A 23,472-nucleotide genomic window follows, 5' to 3' on the forward strand; every position below is an offset into this window, starting at 1 on the left:
GATTCTGTCCTCAGACTGATGGGGGTTCGGTGTGCAATTCTGTCCTCAGACTGACAGGTTCAGTGTGCGATTCTGTCCTCAGACTGACAGGTTTGGTGTGTGATTCTGTCCTCAGACTGACAGGTTCGGTGTGCGATTCTGTCCGTAGACTGATGGGGGTTCGGTGTGTGATTCTGTCTTCAGACTGACAGGTTTGGTGTGCGATTCTGTCCTCAGACTGACAGGTTCGGTATGCGATTCTGTCCTCAGACTGACAGGTTCGGTATGCGATTCTGTCCTCAGACTGATGGGGGTTCGGTGTGCGATTCTGTCCTCAGACTGATGGGGGTTCGGTGTGCGATTCTGTCCTCAGACTGACAGGTTCAGTGTGCGATTCTGTCCTCAGACTGATGGGGGTTCGGTGTGCGATTCTGTCCTCAGACTGACAGGTTTGGTGTGTGATTCTGTCCTCAGATTGACAGGTTCGGTGTGCGATTCTGAGACTGCCGGCCTGGGAATAAAACCAGCAGGCAAACATGAAGAAGAAGACACAAGAGGAAAAACCACAGAGGGGAATTTAAAACTGAGAACAGCAGGAGGCCCTTCTCTACACAAAGAGTCGTGGGAGTCTGGAACAATTTATCCCACCCTCTTGTCAAATTTGATCATCCCAGCTACTAAAAAGGAGCGACTGGATGAGATCCTTCAATCAACTAGCTATTAGCAACCCAACAAGCTAAATGGGCTGCATGGCCTGCTCTCATTCGTAACCTTTCTTCTGTTCTTAATAAAATGAAATCAATATTGAGCGGGCCCTCCTTCCCTGCTTGTGGCTGCTAATGTACCACGTGCTTCTCTGAGTGCTCCTGCAGCAGCTACTCCTGAGGGAGACACTGTGCCTTCCTGCATCATCCTCATAGCCCGTGGAAAACAGACACGACTGTAATTTCACATAGCACGTCATTTTTACAGGCCTGCTTACTTGTTGTTGTTCTGTCTGACTTGTTATTCTTGTTTGCTTCATCAATGTTAACACAGGATGAATTGAAACAAAAGAATAAGCCTTTCTGTTGGTTGATATTTCACACTACATACAGGGAATGGCCTCAGCTTTTTACTGGAGCTTTTCTTCAGAACAGATCAGAAAACTGTGGGAGACGGCTTTTAGGGTTTTTTTTAGTTGTAAAAAAGATCTATTTACCTGTAATGGACAAATCTGTTTTTTTGACAAATTGATTCTCATCATTTATACACAACTGTAATTTGAACATTTTTTTTCTTTTAAATGAAGCTTCTATGTTGTGCCATACATTTCACTTAATTTTATTGCATTTTTGATCCCCCTGGAATCCCAAATCGCTTGTGTCCACGAACAGAGGACTTCCAGAAGAAGTCTGGGGACCGCCTAGGGGTCCCCGAAACAAAGGGAGCCCCTCTAATCCCCAATCTTGTACAGTGCTGTTGTGTAAAACTAACGTCCGCAGCAGATCTGCCCTGACGACGATAACGGAGGTTCTGCTGACCTTTGTGTTTCCTTCTAATTACAAATCGGTTTGGCACACAGTAATTACAGTTCTCGACGGAACCGCCTGTGAAAGTCCGGGACCGGTGTCGCAGTGACGGGAAGGCGCCACATTCCCAACCGACACAGCTCGGGCTCCTTCAAACGCCGGAGCCCCGCTCGCGGACTCCCCGCTCTTCGCTTCAGAGCTACGCGCACACGCGCGCGGGGACTCCAATCTCCAAGTTTCTGTGGTTGCCAGGGAGCGGTTGCTATGGCTGCGAGCTGGTGCAAGAAGGGAGGGGAGAGCGAGTGAGCGAGCGCAGGAGAGAGAGAGAGAGGGTGGTGGACTGGGTTAGTTTCCCGGATGGAGATCCATCGCCATCTTTAGTCCAGTGCTGCCGGTGGAGTGGGGACGCGCTGCTGCTGCTGCTCCGCCAGGAACCGCCGATCGACTCACGCAGACTCGCCCGCCGCCGAGCCGCTTCTCCACAGCCAGTGCAGACACCGCCACGCCGGCTCCGAGCAGACATGGGAGACCGAGAGGACTTGGTGTACCAGGCCAAACTGGCCGAGCAGGCTGAGAGATACGACGGTAAGAGGGGGGGAACCAGCGCGGTGTTATTTTTGGGGAAGAAATCTGTATTTTTCTCCTTCGCTGCCGAGCGCCTTCCTCGCCCTCCCTCTGGCGGAGGGGGGCTGGGGGAGAGGACAGGCGGCTGAAGATGGAGTCCGGCAGAGAGACAAAATGGCGACGGTTTCACGGGGGGCAGACGGGCTGTGCGGCGGGGAGGGAGAGCGGCGCCGGGCACACGCCCCACGGACACCCGCGGGAAACACGAGTGACCGTGGGCGCCCGGCAGGGGACAGCGAGACCGTGCGGGTCCGGAGCTCTCGGCGGGGGGAGGGGGATCGCGTCCGCTGTGTTGCAGCGAGGAATTGCATCCAATTTTTGCGAGTTTGCAAAATGGCGGCTAACAATAGTAGATAAATTAGCGGAGGGGGGCGAGTGCGGGGCGGCGGGTCCGGCGGGACTCGGGCGGGAGCCGGGGCGGGGAGACGGGGTTTTGGGCCGGGAGGCGCGGCCGGGCGCAGTTCGGGGCTTTTTGCCCCCGGGGGAGCGGCGTCGCTCGGGCGGCGGGGAGGGGGGAGGGTGTCCGGTGTGCAGTGAGGTCCGGCTGGCTTTGTCCCCGCTGGGGCCGGGCCGGGGGCGAGGCTCGGCGAGGGCAGCCGGGCTGCTCCGCTCCCCGGGGGGCAGGGAGAGGGGTGGGGACACGGACCGGACCCCGTCTTCTCGGGGCTGTGGCGGCGGCCGGGGTGCTTCAAAATGGCGGCTGCAATGAAATGGGATTTGGTCTGACACCGAGGTTTCCGAATGGAGGTGGTTTTGAATCTTGATCTTTTGAAAGAGATCGTCTTCATTTCTGTCTGGTTTTGCGCTCTCGCGTTCGTCTGCGCGTCCGGCGTGACAGACGCCCGGCAGAGACGGGAGCAGACCGCACACCGCCCAGCGGGTTCGATTAAATGTTTTATAAATCCTCTCTAAGGGCTGATATCAGAGCAGAGCTCCGCGTGTTTTGAGGTGAATGTGGCCCAGATACGTCTTATTTGATCATATTTAGTCAACCGTTTGGTTGTGTGTGGTGGGGAATCCAGCGTCAAGTAATGGCGACCCTGGATCTTCCCCTCGGCGGCGCGGCAGCTGTGGAGCACCGTGCCCTGCGTGGGGCGCCGAGGTGCCGACTGGGGTTTAGCCTGGAGCTCGGCTGTGGGTGTGGTAGGGGCAGGGGTCCACGCTGCGCTGGGCTCTTGCGCAGCCGGCTGCAGGACGGATCCCCCCGGCTGCACGGCAACATCGTCCTGCGGTTTTCACGTCCTGGGCTGGGATCGGGCGCTTTCGGAAGGGGGTTGTCCGTACGGTGTGATTTTAAACCGGAGGGAGCGGGGGGTTTAAGATGGCGGTGCTTCGCTCACCGTCGTAATCGGCTGGTAGCTGACAATAAACAGAAGAGACACGGTCCTTGATTAATGCTCACAAAGCTGTGAGCCGTCGTGTACGGAGCCACAGGTGACCGAGAGCTGCCCGTCGGCGATATTACGGCATGTCTGCTGCATGCTGGAGTGGTGAATGGCGAAGGCTCCTCCCTGCTGTCCGCCCGCAGTTCATTCATTACAGCAGCCGCCGGCCGCAGGCGCTTTTCCTGCCTGCATCGTCGCCCACAGCGGCGCTCATGTGCCCAGTCCTCCTGATTTTAGCTGGTTCTGGTCGTCACCCCTCTCAGGCAAACCACAGCCATCATGTTGCGGTTATTTTCTCTGTCTGTCCTCTTTGGTGCAATACTAGCGTTCACAAATAAACTTCGGGATCCAGTTGAAAGCTGGATGCTTTGGGGCTGCTGTGTGATCATTCGAATAACGCTTCTGTGTGTACATGGGCAAATCCGCCCTGTGATGACCTTGCCTAAATTAACTGAGAACTGACAAGGGTTTGTAACACCTCATCTCTTCCTCTCGGTGAGCTGTGGGCTGGAGTGACAAACACGTGCGTTGGTGCAGACCTAGGTGTACTGTTACAGTTGTGCGCCTTACATCAGATCCTGTGAGGGTTTGAGCCACATGCTGCTGCTGCCCCCTGCCATTCAAACTAGGCCAGTGCTGCTGCCTGCATTATGGAGGGCATCCACAGAGAATGAGGTCACTGTTTGAAAAGGCCATTTAAATGGGTCCACTTTTGTGGGCAGTGTAATGAAGCATGTCAGAATGGTGTGGATTCTTTTTCCTAACGGGATAAACTGCAGGTTTTTGCAGCTCTCCTCACCTGTAAATGGGGACTTTCAGATGCATGTTTGGAATTCCATTTCTGTAGTGCCTTTCTTCCCTGAGTATCCCAGAACACTCTGCATTTAGGGCAGGACCCTCTTCATCCATCAGTGAAGAGCAGCCCCACCTGGATGACGCACTGCTCAGTCGAGCAGGAGGGAGGAGTGAAAAGCTGCTGCACCAGTTGAACTGAGGGAGGCCTTGGGGGAGGGGGGGCAGGCTCTGTAAATCCAGAATGAAATTAAACTGGGTTAAAACCTCATGTGGTCCTCATTGAGCAAGTAGTATGACCTCCATTTAACACCCAGAGGACTGCAGCACTCTCCTAATCACCACAGAGGGCCACTGGGATGTTGGTTTGGATTCTTCTTGTAGAAAGAAGAGCACCCCCTACTGGTCCACCATAACCAGGTTTTCTGTTTGCCATACCAGTACTGACCCGGCCCAGCCTTGCTTGGTTTCTGAGGTGTGGCAAGACCACATGGTGCCAATGCTGCTGTCATTATAACCTGTAGTGTTCTTCTGTTGTGTGTCCCTATGATAATGTGAATTGTGTATGGCTTTGAATATGGAACATAAGATTCTTTCACCTTGCAGTTGTAGAAGAAGCCTAAGAATGGAATTTAGTTTGATCCATGCTATTTTAAAACGGAGCTCATAATTTAATGATCAGATGATTAAAATGTTCTGTACTGTAAGTAAACCTAGATAAGGGTCTCCTAAGCAAATTAACGGTGCATTGATTTATTGTAGGGAAAACCCCATCAGGGAATACTTTGCAAGTGCATGAGGTAATGGTTCCAGCCATTCATCATTCATGGCCAGAGAGCTACAGTCATTCAGTACGGAGCAGACAGATCACTGAAGTCCACCTGCTGTGATGGAAAAGCTGCACCAGAGCAGGAGAGGTGCTGATTAACAAAACATTTTGTGAACTGACGGTTATCACTGTCAGCAAGTAGTTCAGTTTGTGAGCGTGTTTATCAGTTGGTGCATGACTCCTGTTCTGGAGCGCTGCGATGATGTGGGGTTTCCTCCCATTTCTGCTCTTTCTGATCCAGCGGAGCTGATCATCCGCTTGATTGCACAGAACAATTTATGAAGGTGTTCAGCTGCTGGCAATTTAAAGAGACCTGGAAAACCTGCTTTACAGATAAAGTAGTCATAGATTGTCACCTGTAGGTTAGGTCTTGCAGGTTTAACCATAATAAAACGTCCATAGTAAAAGTATGCAGTATGGCTGTTGTGTTGTATACAGTGTTTGTTGCCATGGAGCTACTCAGCCCCTTCAGCCAGAAGTTAATTTGTCTTTACTGAAAAGAACAGTCAGTCATTTATTCAGGTGAAAAGCAGTTAGTCTGGAAGCACACTTAGTATGTCAAAGGACATACTGCAGAGGTCTGTGAGTGAAGGAACTATCGTTTTCAAAGCCATCCTGAAGACTAGAGCTATATATAGCTCACAAGTGTTGCCTCATTTGAGACCTTTCATATAATGGCCTCAGGGGATAAGTAGCACAAACTCAGTTACTTAACATTTTGTACTTCTCAACGTCTTTGTTCAGAGGAAGATTCATGTGGCTAATGTGTGCCTTTGTGTTGGCGTCTGCAGTGACAGTGTCTAGTCTCTCGCTCTTATTCACGAGTCCTGCCAGGCCCGGTCGGCCGTACCCGTTCACTGTCCACAGAGGAGATGTTGGATGACTGATGGAAAACCAATGCAGTGTTAAAACTCAAGTAGTTTTATTGCTTCTTTTTGTAAAGGTTCCCACTTGCGGTCTCTTATGAAATATTAGAAAGTGGAATGTGCCTGTTAATTTTAAGCCAGCTGATCCATGTCCGGAGATGAAAGGTATAGATACATGGGTACTATGCTCATCTGTAGTAGGTGAGAAACCTGCTGTCCCTACTGAACAGGGTCCAGGAGAAACCTGGCCTCAGCTTCAAGGTTGCTGTCAAAGGGTTAAAACTGTTTGTCCTTGGGCACAGGACCAAGTATTTGTGATAGTATAGATTTCGCTGTGCCTTCTAACTGTTTTTACAGATGTAACTCCTTGATTCAGCCATCTTCTTTTGAACATTGAAGATTAGAAATGGAAGAAGACAGCAGCTTGCTTGGTCTCTGCTTTCTGACAGGTCCCAGTAGCTGGTCCCAGTAGGGTGTCATACTGGGCCCCAGCTTTCACTCGAGCAGTTTGCGTGTTCAGCCTTCCTGACACAAGGATGTCATTATTTTTGATTCTCTGGAGTTTATCGCTCACGTTTATGTGGAATTTGTTGATTATAACAGTGGTTTTAATCTTGCAGACAAGGAGTGTTTTGGAGATGGTGTCTCATGTCAGCACAGCTGCTTGTGGGACATGTCCTAAAGAAAATGAGTTTTCGATAAAGAGGTTCACTCTGACTGAATGTCACTTATTAGCTGAAGGGTGTTGGGTGTCTGTAGGTCTGATCTGGATATAAATGGATAGTAACGTCACTTAAAGTAATCCAGCTGTTAGAGAGATGGTAAACATTGAGTTAAGAATCTTATAGACCAGTGTGGGGGCATTTTCTACTTTTAGAACTCTAAAGACTACCTAGTTCAGACTTGGTAAGCTCGTTTTTAGCTTGTTTTCCGTAAGTAACGTCAGTTTTTTCCAATGAGAATCTCTAATATGGCTAAAGTGGATATTTTCGTCTAGAAATGATGCTTTTATGCTGGTTGCAGAAACATTTTATTGCCTCAATTTAAATTTAAACCATTTCTAGTGCTTTTATGCAAGAAAAGAAATCTAATGTAATTTACAAATTGCAGCAATTAAGGGAAACCCTCATTTATTACAACCTGTTTGGCACTTTCTCGTGTATTATGCTTTATTGATGAAATACTGCACAATGGCAGTTTGAGCTGATCAAGGTATCTTGTAAAGAATGAAACTAAAGCTTGTGGCTGTGAAACGTCTTGATCAATAAAAATGAGAAACTTGGTAAGAAGCATATTTTTTCAGTTAAGTACTAACGAGTAACAATGTCCAATCATCGTTCAGTTTTAAGTAGTACTGGAATCTGGCACGCTAAGGCCGAGGAATGTGTTTTGGTTTGTAATCTTTCCAGGATTGTTTGATTCAGTGAAGTGATTAAAAAAATCAACATTTAAATCACATCAGTCGTTTCTCTACAGAATGACTTACAGCTTTTGCTTCATTTGTGGGTTTTAGCTTTTACCCAAAGGGTTGAGTGCAGTTGTGTTTAGCTTGTTACAGTCAGGGAGAGACTGGGATTTGCAGGTTGCAAGGGATTTCCAGCACGGCCACTTACATCAGAGTAAGTCGCCTGATGGTTGTGAAAACTCGTGTTCTGTTGCCCAGGTGAGTGGTGAATAAGGTTAATACCTAATTCAGTATCTACTGGTGTGTAACCTTGACTTTAATTCAACCTTTCCTGGTTGTATTTGTCTTTGATTTTATGAGCCTTGGTCTGATTTAATGAACCAGTTGCTTTCTGCCAGTTGCAAGAAAGCTTGCTCTTGGGCTTCCAGTGAAGCACTCGTATACTTTTGTAACAGCAATGGAAACTATTTTTGTTTTCTGGGTCTTATTTCATATTCCATTGCGGCTGTACACTGGTGTGGCAGTCTTCATACGTGATTGGGGAGAAAAAAAATCTTTTGGTTCACCCAGAGGCAGAAAGGTACAGTTAGAAGACTTTGGTCAAAAGCATATTACCAGTTCCCACATCCCGAAAATATCTAGTTTTATTTTTGTATTTTTATCAGTTCATAATCATGCAGCTGTTGTATTAAGTCCTCCAGATGTCCAATACATGACATTGGTCTCCTTTCCTTGGTCTCAGTCTCTGCTCTGGGGTCCTTGGAGAGGGGCAGAGGAGGTGGGTACCGGTCCAGGTGTTCATGTTCTTGCCTGGTCGTTCTGCTCCTGTTTTCCTCTGTATGTTTCTCCTAGCAGCAGTGGCACCGAAGGTCTTGGTGCAGGAAGTGCTGGGGGTGGGGCACGTACCGCAGGTGTGTAAAGGCAATTAAGAATTTAGCAAAATTGAAATTAAGATTTTTCTTTTCTCAACGCTGTGGCTATTTTTTGTTGGTCGTATTCTTTTGAGTTTTTGTTCATTATTTTAGATACTTGCTTTTTATATTGAATATAATTTATTTTTATAAATAAATATTTATATTGTACCGTTGTCTCAGATTTTGCTATAGAGTCCGTCCATAATAACACTGCATTTGGGACTGCTTTTTGTAATTGAATTTCAGGGAAGTAATTTAGAGTGATGCTGTTTGTTTTGTGTAGGAAATGGCACAATTATAAAAATTGTTCAGAGCTGTTACAATGGGAAGTTGAGGAGTCGACATCCAGCAGTCTGTCCGTGCACAATACATTGGAACTGATCTGTGCCGGATTGGAGGCAGGACTTAATTGGATTTCAAGAGGGTACCTTAGTGATTGTCTAATGGAAGATAAATCATTTCAAACATCTGCGTCCCTCGAGCTTGGGGTTGCTGGGCAGCGGACTGGCTCCACAGGGATGGCGGAGCTGTGGAGCCGTCGGTGGGAGGTCCTGGGCGTTGCTCTGGGGGAGGGCGGTGGTGAGCTGGCTGGCTGAAGCACTTTCTCACACACCTGCCAGAGGCACCCACTTGCCTTTGCTGACATTACGAGAAGCAGTACAGGTCTGGTCATGCCATCAGATTTCACCTGCACATATTGGGTAGATCCTTGGTAGGGTTTACTTAAATTACAATTGGAAGGTTCTCTTCTAAATATAAAGATTGATTGTTTAGTGGGTCTTCACATAAGGTAGTCTTTGAAAATCAGGGATCCAGTTCAAGAAATGAAGATGGTTTTTGTTCATTTCAGCTTAATTTAATAATTGACAAAACTAAATTGTTTCTTTGTGGGTTGAATACAATTAACATTGTTGCCAAGCAACCTAAAGCACAGTTTTTTTCCCCACTCCTGTGTTTCATGGTTTGTTCATCCTAATAGTGTACCTGCCGCAGTTCACTAATTGATAATGATTTGTGTGTCTTTATTTGATGGCACTGAATCAGCAATTACAGCCCAGCTGATCTATTATAAGTAATTTAACATGAAGAGCTTTGCATTTTAATTACTTAAATTTTGCTTGTCAGGACAAAAGCGCTCTAGCAGGCAAAAGTTAACTGATGTGAGCTTTGCAGCTTGTATGGATTCTGAGACAAGTCATGAAACAGATATGCTTCTGCAGTGCTTGAAATTAATATTTGCACTTATGAACCTTTCATTTCTTGCTGAAACAGAACTTGGATTCTGATCACCTCTACTGTCACTTAGATGCCATTAGGGCTGTTTGGGTGGTAATTGTACTTGAGGTGCCTGTCAGGAATGCAGTGTGAGTTTCAGCTCCGAGAACCTTGTTCAAGCCATGTGTGTGTTTCTGGTGCCCGCGCTGTATCTGGTCTGCTTTATTCCCACTTCCTGTTTCCCTGCTGCGCGGCAGTGGTGCAGTTAGCTCGGGTTAGCGCACATGGCCAGTCTGAAAGTCACAGGTTTTTAAAAACCTTCATGTCTTGTTCAGAGAAACAAAATACAGGCTTCTCGCCTGTGTATCTAGATGTCTGTATGTTGAGGCATGTGTGCTTTTGTGCATTGGCTGTACCTGGAGTCCATAGCCACTGCAGTTTTCCTTGCAAGAAAGAAGCCATAATAAAAGTAAAAACCAGCATTCTGAACAGTGGGGAAAAATAAACACACTGCTTGATGTGTGGAGAGATGTGCAATACAGGGAAATAAGTCCTTACTCTCAGTACATAATTGACATGAGAGAATGTCTGTATTGGACCACATCAAATTACTGCAGCGTTTTGTGCAAGCAGTTTAACTGGTCTTAGCAAAAGGAAGAGTTTTGCCGACTGATCTGATGGTGTAGGAAAAACAGTATTGGTTTTCATTAGCGTCTCCGGGTGAAGAATTTCTTCTCGCAAATTATTTTTGAAAATGGCGGTATTTTGAAGGGCTGTGAATAGTCAGTCAGTGCCTAGCTTTTTTTTTACCCAAAATATTAAAGACTTCCTCTGTCCCACATTGTGCCAGGCCATTATTTTTCTCCATTGTTTGGACACATTGGTGATGTTGTGCGAAATGGCCTGTATTATGCTTTTTGCATTTTCATTAAGGATGTTAAACATTAAAAATCAGTCCTGTAGAAAAAATAATAATTTGCTGGGACCACTTCTGTATTTGTAGAATTTAGAGAATTTAACTGCCGGTTTCCGCAAAGACCGAAACTCCTTTCTGTATGTCCCAATTTGCAGCACAGGCACCTTGGCTATAAATAGTTTGTACGCAACAGAACAGTTACGTGATAAAATTAGTACCAAATGTGTGGAACGTTCTAGTGAATTTACGCCATGAAAGACCTTGTCTGTATGATCATGCAGTAATACAGGGTAAGTCAAAGTGTTGTCGACAGGTATAAAGACTTTTTATTTTACTAAAGTTGTGTTTTCTCCTCCACAGATGGCGAAGGATGTAAGGTAACTGTTAGAAACTTTGATATTTATGCTTTTAATTGAAACCTTTTTTTGTCTCAGTAACCCATGGAAGTAATTTTTAATAAACTGTCATAGTTGTTGACAGCATTTTGACTAACCCTGTATTTGGTAGGGACAAGCAAATTAAATGATGGCACTACCGATAGGTGATGAAAAGCGTTTTGAATTTGGAATTAGCCTCTTTTCGAAATGTCCCATTTGGGCACAGGCCTACATTTAGAAAGCATTGTCGTTCATGAAAGCTCTGCTCTTGCCCGTTTCTTTTCAGTTCAACCACTGCGCCCAGGGGAAAAACCAGTCAGGTGTGGCCGTGTGTTAAAATGGAGAGGGACAAATGTGATTTGGTGCTCCTGTCGAGAAAGCGACTTGAGCTTAGCTAGTGACGTTTTCATACACGAAGCGTCCCCATTAGTCATGGTTGTTTTCCTTTCTAAGAACTCTACAAGGGGTCGAATCCCGCTGCTGGCTGTACTCTGGCAGCGCAGAGACCCCTGCACTGGTCGCATGACTTCTCAACAGCCTTGCCCGGCTTCTGCAGAAATGGCTCGTCCAGCATTGTGCTGTGCAGTAGAGCAGCATATGACAACGTCCAGTGATTCCGTTCCACCCAAAACAAATTGCATGTGATCCGGTTACCTATGCATGCTAGGATTATAATGGTTTTACAGTAAATAATGGTAAAATGTAGAGTGAGGCCACTCTTAATCTATTGGATCTATTCTGTAGCTGCTTTCCTAACCTCTGTAACAGCAGTGTGACATCAGGTACCTTGGACACAAGCACACAGACGTCTGCAGCTCACGAGAGTGCAACCACTGTTCTGCTGAGGAGGATATAGGTGTACTCCTAATGCAGCCTTCATCAACAGAGTCAGTTTTGGAACCTGTCATTTTTAAATGTAAAGGCAATGATGTTTACATTCAAAACATCAAATCTGATTCAAAGAACAAAAGGACTGTGATAAAAACGTTAACTTGTAAAGGATGAGTTAAAAAAAGTCATACTAAAGGTATTTCCCCATGTATCGTTGGCTAGTAAGTTTAGAAATATGTGATTTCGAAAATCATGCGGAAAGGGGTGTTTGATGATAATATTGGAATTATTTTTCTTATTTCTCCTGAAAAACATATGGTTATTCCTCAGAGTTGTCTTGCTGAGGCTCTTAGAGGATATAGAGTATCCATGCATTTTTACGGAGAATCAGAGAAAATTATCATCAAATACTCCTTTACAAATACACAGTGTATGGTTGTTGCAATATTAAGGGTTGTTAACCATTGACGTTGTCAATTGAACATGTAACTTATTTTCAATGACCCATTGAACATGTGCTGTTTGTTCTAGTTTTTCTGATTCTACTGTAGCTGTAGTCGGGAAGGAAGTCTAGCCTTGATCATGTTTTTAATTCCATTACTGCCATTAGACCTGCTTTGATTTTTTTTTTTTGCAAGTATGATTCTTAAGCTGTTGACGTTGGTGTAGAATGTCTTGTCTCAGCAATGTGTTAAGTCAAGTATTGAGGTTTCTTTGAAGTTTTAGATGAAATAGCCAAGGGCAATCAAACATGCTAAACATGTTTCGTAAGGTTGTGAATGTCAACTTTACTCATTGTAAAGAAAAAATGTTACAACTTACAAGCACCTGTCATATTTTGAATTTTACATTATCTTGTTAAGCAAAATTAACCTCCAATACCTTGTGAAAAAAGATGTAATCGTTTAATGATTGACAAAAATCTGCATGTTTTTAATTTTTTCTGTTACACTGTTAAGTGTTGTTTCTAGTTCTGTGGTTCCAGTAAAACAACAAAACAACATAATTTTCATTATTTTGCATACAACTCAATGTGCTTGACTAATCATGAAATCAAACTATGAGAGAGTCTCCATATAAAAACATGTAAAATAGTTTTCCAGAGGCGGTACCCAACCCTACCATTGAAAGTACCCACTGTATAGTACTACCAATACGAAGTGTTGCATATCTGAAAAGTGTTCTGATTTGTAGCGAACATTACTGTGGTTTGACCTGTGCAGATTACGGTCTAGAGCCCTGAGGGAGGCCGGGCAGTGACTCGCTCAGCAGGTTTCTGTTAGTTGGGTGTGAATAAGAAAGTGAGATTTGGGAGGTGTAGTTATGAAATCCTCTATTTGTTTTGTGTGATTAATGGTCCAGGTTAAAGATAAAACACAAGATCCATTGACTTTTGAATGTAACCTTATATCTATCTTAAGGTTTGTCCCAGTGTTGATGTTTTCTTCCTGAACAAATGGGAATTAGCCATCTGTTGTTGTTTTTATCCTCTGAATCTGAAATTTCAGTTTTTGATTGAACTTGGTTTACCACTGTGACTCCTGCAGCCCAGGTGGGATTGAGGGCAGTGTGCTGTTCTGGGCTTGTCAGGTTGTAAGAACACAAGCTACGTGCCACAGGGGGCGCTGTTGTCTGAGCACAAAGCCCTCCCAGCACAGCAGTTCATGCCAGTCCAGCGGAAAAGCCCGACTCAGGGCAGCAGAGGCTCGGCTTATGAGTGAGCGCCGTTGCCATTCAAGACCCAAGGAAGTCTGACTTGACTGCCTCCACTAAGAATCTGCAACAATATTTTCGCTCTTCCAGAGAAGCAGTACCAGTTGTCATTTTGATTGCCATAATGGCCTAACTACAAAGGGGTTGCCACACCTAGTCATTGTCTTAAACCTCATTTTTCATATTTCTGTCGTCTTCCCTCCGTAGGCTCCTGTCATGTAGAAGAACACTGCTTTGCTTTTTGTACTGTTTTTATTCCTTATGAAATGCTTAATGCTACCTCAACCAGCTGCAATACAACGTTGACTCTTTTCTGCTGGAGTGAAGGGTTTTTAAATTGTTGTTTAACACCATTTCTGCAGATGAGATGTAGAAAGCAATGAGATCGAAAGGTAGGGGGATAGATGGTGCCTGCAGCTGACCGGAGGAGTGTAGCACCTCTGTGGTCTGAAATTTATTTTTAGGTCCAAATTCTCTTTCGAGTCTATTTCTAGTTTTACAGTTTTCTGTAAGAGTATGACAAGTCTGTAGAGTTTGTAACAAGTACTTTGTTAGGATTTGACATTTCAGAACTTTCATGTTTTCTGCATGTTTGAAGTTGCCAGTAAAAATACAATTTGCATTTTTTGCTGGCTAGTGCTGAATTGTGCATCAAAATCAGATTAAAGCCTGCCAAGACTTGGACATGGAAACAGAAAATTGTCATTGATTTTTTAAAGTTGTATATTATGTAACCCTGTTATATAGAAACAACTGTACTCCTGTGAGAACTACAGCTTAAAAAGCCAATGGCAGCTGGATAACATAATTTTTTTTCTTCAGGAAATGGGGGTTGAAAGCCATTCAGAAAGAACTAGAAAATGAAAAGGGTGTCTGTATAGAATGTGTTCATAATACAGCACATTTGTGTTCTGTCAGCCTATAATAAGTTGCTGCCAGATACCTGCTCGCTGTATGCAGTCTGCTTTATTAAATTCTTTCTCCTCTTGATCTGTCTGAACAGAAATGGTGGAGTCCATGAAGAAGGTAGCCGGTATGGATTTGGAATTGACAGTAGAAGAAAGGAACCTACTATCTGTTGCATATAAAAACGTGATTGGTGCCAGGAGAGCATCGTGGAGGATAATCAGCAGTATTGAACAGAAGGAAGAAAACAAGGGCGGAGAGGACAAATTAAAAATGATCCGGGATTACAGGCAAACGGTAAGAGCTGGGGGCACTGCTGCTCACAGGCGCTGAACTGCAGAGCAGCAGCAGCGGAGCTTGAGTGAGCAGATCTGAGAGCCATGTGCGCTGCACAGTCCCAGAGAGGCAGTGTCTGCTGGGGGGCTATTGCACATTCAGAATGAGGAAAGCTGCAGTGAGATGAGTGATAACAGCAAGGCATATAGGAAACTCTAAAAGTCAGACACTGTTTCTTTCAAATTTAAGTTTGGCAAAGTAATTGTTTGTGAAAGGTGGATTTGTAGATTCATTCTGAACCTGTGGTTTCCCAACAGGTTATCTGAATGGGATTATCAAACAGGAATGTACTCGACAGTCCATTAATACGTTGGACAAATACGTAAATAAAAGGGATGATTTCATGATTTCTTTCCCAGCAGCACCCTGCAGTCTGGTTGAACATGCCTTTGCATGAGGTCTCTTTGGGATTCTTATGGTTGTCCAACTCAGTATTTAACTTTCCTGGATAGGTGGACAAACAGCAGTGTTGGCTTTGCAAACAAAAACAATTGGCAAGCTTTTGTTGAGTTAGCAAACACCCGATCTTTTGCAGTCTTTTTTTAGTATTCCTTATCTTAATGATTTTTACTGATGGGTGGGCTGAGCATTTGATCACGCTCAGAAAGCGTGAGAAAGCGCCTAGCTTTGTTTTCCTTAATAGCATTTTAAACCTTTAGATTTTCAACCAGACTACAGTTATTTTCTAAGGTCTGTTTGTGCAAATGGACAAGACTTGTAATCTTAGTTTGGTCAGAGCTCCAACAGACACTTTTGTTGTCAGAACTCCTGTTTTTGTCTTGATGTTTTTGCGGTGTTTGATTTAGATTTATTTATTTCTAAAGGTTGAAACTGAGCTGAAATCCATCTGTAACGACATTCTGGATGTACTGGACAAGCACCTCATTCCAGCTGCAAACACGGGAGAGTCCAAGGTTTTCTACTACAAAATGTACGTGCGACATGCTGACTTTGGAAGGTGTAAGGCTTCTCCCTCTGGAGAAGGACTAATATTCCTGGATCTTGCAAGCTCATCTCCAAACAGTGAAAAATAGAAGTCAGCATTTGAAAGACTCATTTGCTTAGTATAAACCTTTAGATCTGCTGCTCAGTCCCTTCAGTTTGAGAATCTGCTGACAATATGAGGTTTCAGCTGGTGTAGGCCCCCACCTTGTCACTCTTAAGGCACAGCAAGCAGTGCAAAATCCATGTGGTGAATCTCTAAATCTTGTTCTTGCATACAGCGAAGATTTGCACCCCAGAAGACCAGCTTCCTTAAGCCTGTGTTTTTTCTTGTAGGAAAGGTGACTACCACAGGTATCTGGCAGAGTTCGCCACAGGGAATGACAGGAAGGAGGCTGCAGAGAACAGTTTGGTAGCTTACAAAGCTGCTAGTGATATCGCAATGACAGAACTTCCACCTACGCACCCTATCCGTTTAGGCCTGGCCCTGAATTTCTCTGTATTTTATTATGAAATCCTCAATTCCCCTGATCGTGCATGCAGGTGAGTGAGCCGGGCGGAGAATCGCCAGACACGGGTCATCTTCATTCCATAGCAGGTTCAAATAGTTTTTTCAAACTGAGAGACCAGTTGCCTATAAATAATAAAAAATTAACATTTTCAGGATGTTGCCCAATGGGAGCTTTTTGTTGCCAAGCCAAATAACTCTTATAATTGGTTTTCTGTAAATGAAGCAAGCTAAGATTGATCTTAATTTTTATGCTGTGCAGTATGCTTACAGGCAACGTATTAGAAAGCACATTAATAAACAGAGCTATGTAGATCATATGCAGCTCTTAAAAAAATCTATCTAAATAACATGATATAATTAGTGAGAATACATCCGGAAGAGACTGTTACTTGTGCTGAGTCTCTTGTAACCTTGGCCTTGTACTGGTTTTGAAAACCCATTTTACAGGTGTATCTTCAGACTGGTACAACCCATTGCAGCACAATAACAGCTGTAGTGTGGATATAATGAAAAGCCCAGTTTATCTGTGCATATGTATACATTAAGAAGGGTCCTGCTGGCCTGAGACATGATTCCAACATTTCTAAAACTTTCATCCTGTTTCAGATTGGCACTCTAGTGTTGTGCCAGAACTGGTTGGGCACTAAATATTGGCTAAACCCCCAATAGGAACATGAGCAGAGCATCTCTTTTAGCACAAGATCACCATTCGTCTTTAAAAGCTGTTTGTGTTAATTAAGGGGTTTAAAAGTAATTTTCATCTCTTTTTGTTGCGGAGCTATAAGAATGTATCAAGGAAAAGTAGATATCAAGCAAAATGGACCAATTAGCCTCTTGGTCGTCAGCTGTAGGTTCTTGAGGCTTAAGGCTGTGATGCTTTATATTACAAACACTGCTCTCCCTATCTTGTCCCATGATGATGTTGGCAGCAGGGCACAAAAGCAGATGCACTGTAATACCCAGATGCCTATGAGAAAAATGGTATTGTGCAAGTCAAAATGGTAGATTAATATTGTACACGGCAAAATCACAAACTTGCCATTGTGCTATTCCCATTTAACTGAACTGTGTAAGAAGAGACGATCTCATGACTGAGGGTGATTCCTTTTCCCCTGTAAATGTTTTAGGTTGGCAAAGGCAGCATTTGACGATGCCATTGCAGAACTGGACACATTGAGTGAAGAAAGCTACAAGGACTCCACGCTCATCATGCAGTTGTTACGTGATAATCTGACACTATGGACTTCAGACATGCAGGGAGATGGTAGGTGTGCTCTCTATTTCTTGTCGGCTCTTAGCAAAGATCCTGGTGTCACACTTAATTGGCTGAGATGCACTGAAAGATGTTTCTTCTGAATAACATGATTAAATCGGTGGCGAAGCTGGCCTGAGCCCTCCAGTGCACAGGCCTAGACACTTTCCTGGTATGGCATTTTATTCACAAGACTGTTTAGTTTTGATATTTTTGAAGGACCTTTAGAAACCTTGTATAAAGTACAAGATTAATTAAGATAGTTTTCATAATTACTATGATTTCTGAAATTTTCCTTAAATCAGTTTCAAAACTGTTTTGCAAAACTAGTTTATTGCCATTTGACTCGTTGTCTCTTCAGATAACATTCCTTAATTTCTCCGTTCAGATGCAGTATAGAACTGTATTCTGTTTTGTATTATATTAATTACATTAAATCGGAGACATTCCAGTACTTTATCTTAATTTAACCGAGTAAGATCAAGCTGAAAATACTTTTCTGGGTTTGGCTAGGATACTGACCCAGTTACACAGCTGTCTGCTTTATTGAAAGCACTGAGCAGCACGCTGAAGCTGTATTGCAAGCTGAAGGAACCTTTCTCTGTTCATCCATCGGCATCAACCTTTCATCGTTACAGACTTTGCTCCGTTCTAATTTCACTTTCATTTCTTTTTTTCCTTGTATTCCTTTTTTGTATAGATTCCTAAAGGAAAAAAAACACCTGTTCATTCCCTATAAAAACTGTACTTTGTAAGTCATTTTCCTGGCTCAGTGTTTCCTCTGAGTTTCTCCTCTTCACTAACTGCTCGCTGCATCTTCACTCCTCTGTCACGCGTGTGCCTTAGGGTTGGCCAGATGGTACAGTCATGCCTCTTCAGTTGCTTTTCTTCAGTCGGTCTATACATCTTGTTCAGCTGGTCAACTCTATGCCATTACCAGAGAACTGTGATTGTATATTCTCTGTCTCTACTGAGTGTTCAGTTGACAGGTTAATTTGATTTTGGTTTGTTTGGCATGGATTATTAATTGCAAGTTGTCATGCTCAGTAGAGATTGGCTTGGTCTCATTTAGCACGTTTTGCGTGTGCTCACAGTCTTAAGGTTCGATTTTTCTCAGTCTTACAGCTATCTTGGAATGATTCTTTCCAGAACAGACTAAAATGTTTTGATGCTGGTCAGTTTCATTCGTTTAGTTAACAGACTACACTGCATCAGACAACATCAGAGTTGAGCATTAGGCACGTTGAACTCCATTTCTCTGTAGTGAACTGGTTCTCATTGTCCGTACTGGTTTTTCTGGAAACAAGCATCCGATATCAGTCCACGACCCTTGTCAACCTGTCCAGTTTAGAGTAGAGAGTAGCCAGTCAAACTAAACAAGCAGCAGACTCTAATGTTGCTATACAGATGTGATTGGAATGGGGTAGCAGTTATCCCAAACTGGATTAACCATGTTGAAATTGGACTTAAAATGTTTCTTCTCTTGAAGTACTAACAGGTAAAATTCTGCCTTTTAACTTTGGACCTAATAAGTGCTTCAGCAGCCTGGTCCATGTGCATGGCTTTTGGTGTGCACAACTGACCTACTTATCCCTTAAGAAAGTTGTTCCCTAAATAAGCTTTAAAAAAATTACCTTATTTTGCAAGTTCTAGTCCTCTGGTTTGTACGTAAGTGTGATCTCTAGCATTAAATACAGCTGCGATGTGATTTGGACTGGTGTCAATGGGAGGTTTTTGTGTAAGAGTTCTGTGCATTTAGGTGCAACACAAACTTCACAATGCCTTGAAGCATCATAAACTCAAATAGATGGTCTTGAAGGCCACCAAATGTTAGCTTTTCATTTTCTCCCAAACTATGTGTTGTGCAGGCAGTTAGCAAGAGTGGTTTTTAGTCCATTGAAATACTTTGTAAATACAGTAAATGGCCCATAGCGATCTGTTACTTCAGTTGAATGCAGGTAGTCCGGCCCTCGATGCGTTGTTGATATCTCTGCGCAGTGCTGCCATTGCCTCTGGATTGGGGTCTGATTGGCACAGTCCCTGGACTTGGCTGTCTTAGCATGGTTATTGCAGAGCAAGGACCTGTTTTCCACAGTGCAGGGCAGCATGTGGAAATCTTTGCTCATTGCATTACAGTTGAGGAAATGATAACAGATACACTCGCACGTCCTGGAACTCTGCTCTTGAGTGTGTTAGAGTAAGTATTTCTGTTTCAGAAGAAGTCCTATGTCATGGTATTGACCACCTGCTAAAATGCTGTAATTTAAACATGGAGGTCAGAGGTTTCTGTATAGGTCCATCCTCTTTTGTATGTATGCCCCTATTGTGTTTTGCGCGGAGGTCAATAATGGCAGGATTGTGCAGATGCTCAATTTTGTTTTTCCCCTCCCAAGGTGAAGAACAGAACAAAGAAGCGCTGCAAGATGTGGAAGATGAAAACCAGTGAAACTTCACAGCCAACAAGAGATCCACTTCTACTGCCCCTGTCCCCCACCCCTGGAGAGCCACCATCCCACCTGTCTCACTGGCTCTCTGTTCGCTCAGTCCCTCCTTGGGCCTCTTAGGGGTTTTTCCATTTTGTCCAGTTGGGATTTTTTTTATTTTTATTTTTTAAATTACCCAGTCTGTACGCAAATAGAAAACTGAGAACTTCAAACAGGCAAAGCTAAAGTGTCCCTGGATTTTTTTTCCTGGTACAAGCTGTCTTGATATTCTTTAAGGATACACCCCTATATTGGCTTTTGGTTTTTTTTTTTGTTTTCAGCATTTTTATCACTTGCTGGATGTACGTTTTTCGTATCAAAACAAAACGTTGATTACCAACACATCTACTATAATAAGATGTGGGGATTGTAATGTTTCTGTGTTAGTGAAGCCATCAGTTGCAGATTAGAGTAAAAGATGGGCATCAAGTTTAGACGGTGCCCTTTGTTGTTAATCTTCTGTTGCCATTTTTCAAAGGAAGTTGGCAGAATTTTGAATATCAAAGTGGAGCAAAAATACATAAATCTTTTAACAACTTAGTGATTATTGTAATGTTTTGTAGTGTTTTGGACTGTATATTGTGCTAAAATACTGTATTTGCACACATTCTTGCTGATTTCAGAAGATGGCTGGTAGCAGTTTTAAAAATCCAAAGGAGCCCTGTTGCTTTGTTCCCTTTTACTTTGCTCCTCTAAAAGCAGGTCTACATTGGCAGTTCTAAGAGAAAACCAAGAACAAAAGTTAAAAGCCTGCATGTGTTCAAATTCAATCTTATTTTTTTTCTTCCTTTCCCCCCTTTCTACTTCCTCTCTTCCGTTCAGTATGTGTAACTTGAAGCTAATTTGTACTACTGGATATCTGACTGGAGCCACAGATACAGAATCTGTATTGTTCTTACTGAAACACAGCATGGAATTAACATTAAACTTAAAATAAAACAACCTAAATTAAACATTCATATGTGTTCTGTTTTTGTGCTTTGCAAGGGGGTGGGTCTGTTGGGTGCTGTACTAGCAGTGGTGTAAGATTTCCTTTCCTAGATCATGTGAAGTGCTTTTGGATCTTCTGGGATGAGAAATGTTATATTCATCTGTACCCAGGATCCTGTGAAGGAATGAAAGTGATATCCTAACAACCCTAACATCCAAATTTTTTCCAATGCTGGTTTCACAGGTCAAGATCATCTGTTTTCCAAGAGCAGGTTACCTGAAATAACATGAGGCAGGTCAAGATGGGTGCCAATTGAAACCACTTAAGTTAAGTTTTCAGGGTTAGGTTTAGTGAAGGTGGTCTTCAGTTCTGTCAGTTCTGTGCCTTCATGAATATGTATCTACGAATGTATATTTCACATCTATTTAGAAAAAAGGGGGAAATCTCCCTACAAATAAATTTGTTCTAAATCAATTAGAGCTTTTGGACTTGAGTGTGTGCTGTACTAAGTAAAACCTGGAATACATACATGCAGTTTCCCACCTGGCCAGATCAATAGAGGCTTCCAATCCATTGATTATTGGGTTTCACTTCTTACAAGATGGAAGAGGAAATCGGTTGAAATCAATGCATTCCACTGGGCTGTAAAAGATACCAGGTTACCAGCTCAATACCTCAATACAATACCAGCTCAATCACTGATATGGACTATGCAGATGTAAAGCAGTCTTCCTTTGTTTAGATTGTAGAAATGTAAAAAACTGCTGTTCTTTTTATTGGATCATGGCTGTTCACCCCAGGATGAAGGGGTGGCTTGCTGCAAGTTGTTTGGAATGTCGGATTTTGGAATCTGCACAAGTGTTTCGAGCTCAGTTTATGGATTAATTGTCCCAGCTGAATATCTGGAAAATGCTCCACCGGCTCTCGTAGCTTTTCGTATGTCTATTCGCTTTAGCTGGTAGTGTATTGTAGTTATCCAAGTGGCATGTAGCAGTAAACAAGCAAAATACTAGAATATGAAACGTTATGCTGGTGGAAAAATGTGCAATTTTTAAATTTCTGGGTCAATAGAGTGTTCTTGAAAACAAATAGCTTGTTTGCATGATTCACTGTGAAGTGTGTCGAGACGGTGCTCGCTTCTGAAAGGGCTCTCCGAGGGATACAGGGATGACTAACGCAGAGCATCAGAGTAGTGAGAGAAAATCCAGCCAGTTTTACAACATGAGAACTGAGCTGAAGTCACGTGGGCCAGATTAGTGATGATAGTGCTCTGCAAGTCCCAGGCTTTTAACTAGCCCCTCAGCCTTCTCAAAGTACATTAAATATGTGTACCACCATGTACTGAGTCACTGGAGGATCTCTGAAGTCTCCCTGAGATTCTGTTCATCCAAATTTACAACATGCCGTGCTTTCTGGGGTTGTCTATTATTTTGTATTCATTATCCAGGTTTGTTCTCATAAATAAATGTATAGTGCCAAGTCAGACAATGCATATCCCTTTAACTGACAGTCAGTATGGTTACACTGTGGCTCAGGTTCTGCACCTGTGGCTGGAAGGTTGCCGGTTCAAATCCTGCGGCCGGCAGAGAAATCCTACTCCGCTGGGCCCCTGAGCAAGGCCCTTCACCCCAACTGCTCCAAGGGCGCTGTATAAATGGCTGACCCTGCACTCTGACCCCAAGCTTCTCTCCCTGTCTGTGTGTCTCACGGAGAGCAAGCTGGGGTATGCGAAAAGACAAATTCCTAATGCAAGAAGTTGTATATGGCCCAGAAAGTGATCTTACTTAAGCGGAAGAACATGCTGTGTCGCGTGCAGTCTACCCCGAACCCCCGTGCCATCAGTACACACAGTGCCATATCTCCAAACCAGCACATGAGGGCTCTTTTTCCCAGGAATTTTAAGTGATGCCAGTCCCATTGTTGAGCACTTCTGTAACAGCTGGTGAACTCGCTTCCACCCGGCTGGTTACTCCAGCAGACTCGCTGCACAACGTTCTTGCTATTCTTAAAAGCTCAGCAAAGCGCAGAGATTCATTTTAATTCCGCAACAGCCTCTCCAAACATATAGGAGTATAGGAACCGTAACTCAGAGCACTTGGGTTACCAGGCACAATACATTGCAGTTCAGGGGGGGAGCTGCGTTAGCGTGCGTAGGCTGCAAAGGAACAAGTAATAGGTTTATTCCAGGCTGAAAAGAGAAGAAAGGAAACAACGTTTCGGCCGTGGAGCCTTCTTCGGGTCTTCTTCACACCTGAAGAAGGCTCCACGGCCGAAACGTTGTTTTCTTTCTTCTCTTTTCAGCATGGAATAAACCTATTACTTGTTCCTTTACAATAAATTGCAGCCCCTTTTCAAAACCGGCAAAGTGTGCCTAATTCACAGCAATGAAAAAAACCTTTAACACCTATTTATACATTATATACCTATGCACATTTTGCACATATTTTATTATTTTTACAGTGACTATGATCATATTTTGCACACACCTATGTATTTATTTTTATTTATTTTGTATTACTGTACATATTCTAATTTTTCATTTATTCTGATGTCTGTTTTTTTGCTTGTCCTGGGCTGGACTGCTGTAACATCAATTTCCCTTCGGGATTAATAAAGTCTTATCTATCTATATTCTTTACTCTCTTCAAACCATTGTAAAGCAGACATATTATTCTTTCCATTGTTCTCACTCATCCTCCAATGTTCGTCACAGTTGTCCTAAACACATCTCATCCACAGGAGGGAGTGGGAATG

The 23,472-nt window shown here is 43.5% G+C and overlaps 1 protein-coding gene across 2 annotated transcripts; it reads left to right on the plus strand.

Moving 5' to 3' along the window:
* Positions 1-1,783: 1,783 nt before the first annotated feature.
* On the plus strand, positions 1,784-20,744 carry ywhae1 (tyrosine 3-monooxygenase/tryptophan 5-monooxygenase activation protein, epsilon polypeptide 1). Of its 2 annotated transcripts, XM_088906704.1 has the most exons (7): positions 1,784-2,075; positions 14,361-14,560; positions 15,424-15,530; positions 15,878-16,084; positions 17,180-17,316; positions 18,005-18,055; positions 19,698-20,744. In XM_088906704.1, the coding sequence occupies exons 1-6, from the start codon at positions 2,012-2,014 to the stop codon at positions 18,010-18,012; spliced, it is 723 nt and encodes a 240-aa protein (XP_088762830.1). In that variant the 5' UTR covers positions 1,784-2,011; the 3' UTR covers positions 18,013-18,055; positions 19,698-20,744. The 2 variants fall into 2 exon arrangements, with proteins under 2 accessions (XP_088762830.1, XP_088762829.1); XM_088906703.1 differs by lacking the exon at positions 18,005-18,055.
* The last annotated feature ends 2,728 nt before the right edge of the window (positions 20,745-23,472 follow it).

Source organism: Atractosteus spatula, chromosome 27, assembly GCF_055471065.1.
Source record: "Atractosteus spatula isolate fAtrSpa1 chromosome 27, fAtrSpa1.hap1, whole genome shotgun sequence".
NCBI lineage: Eukaryota > Metazoa > Chordata > Actinopteri > Semionotiformes > Lepisosteidae > Atractosteus > Atractosteus spatula.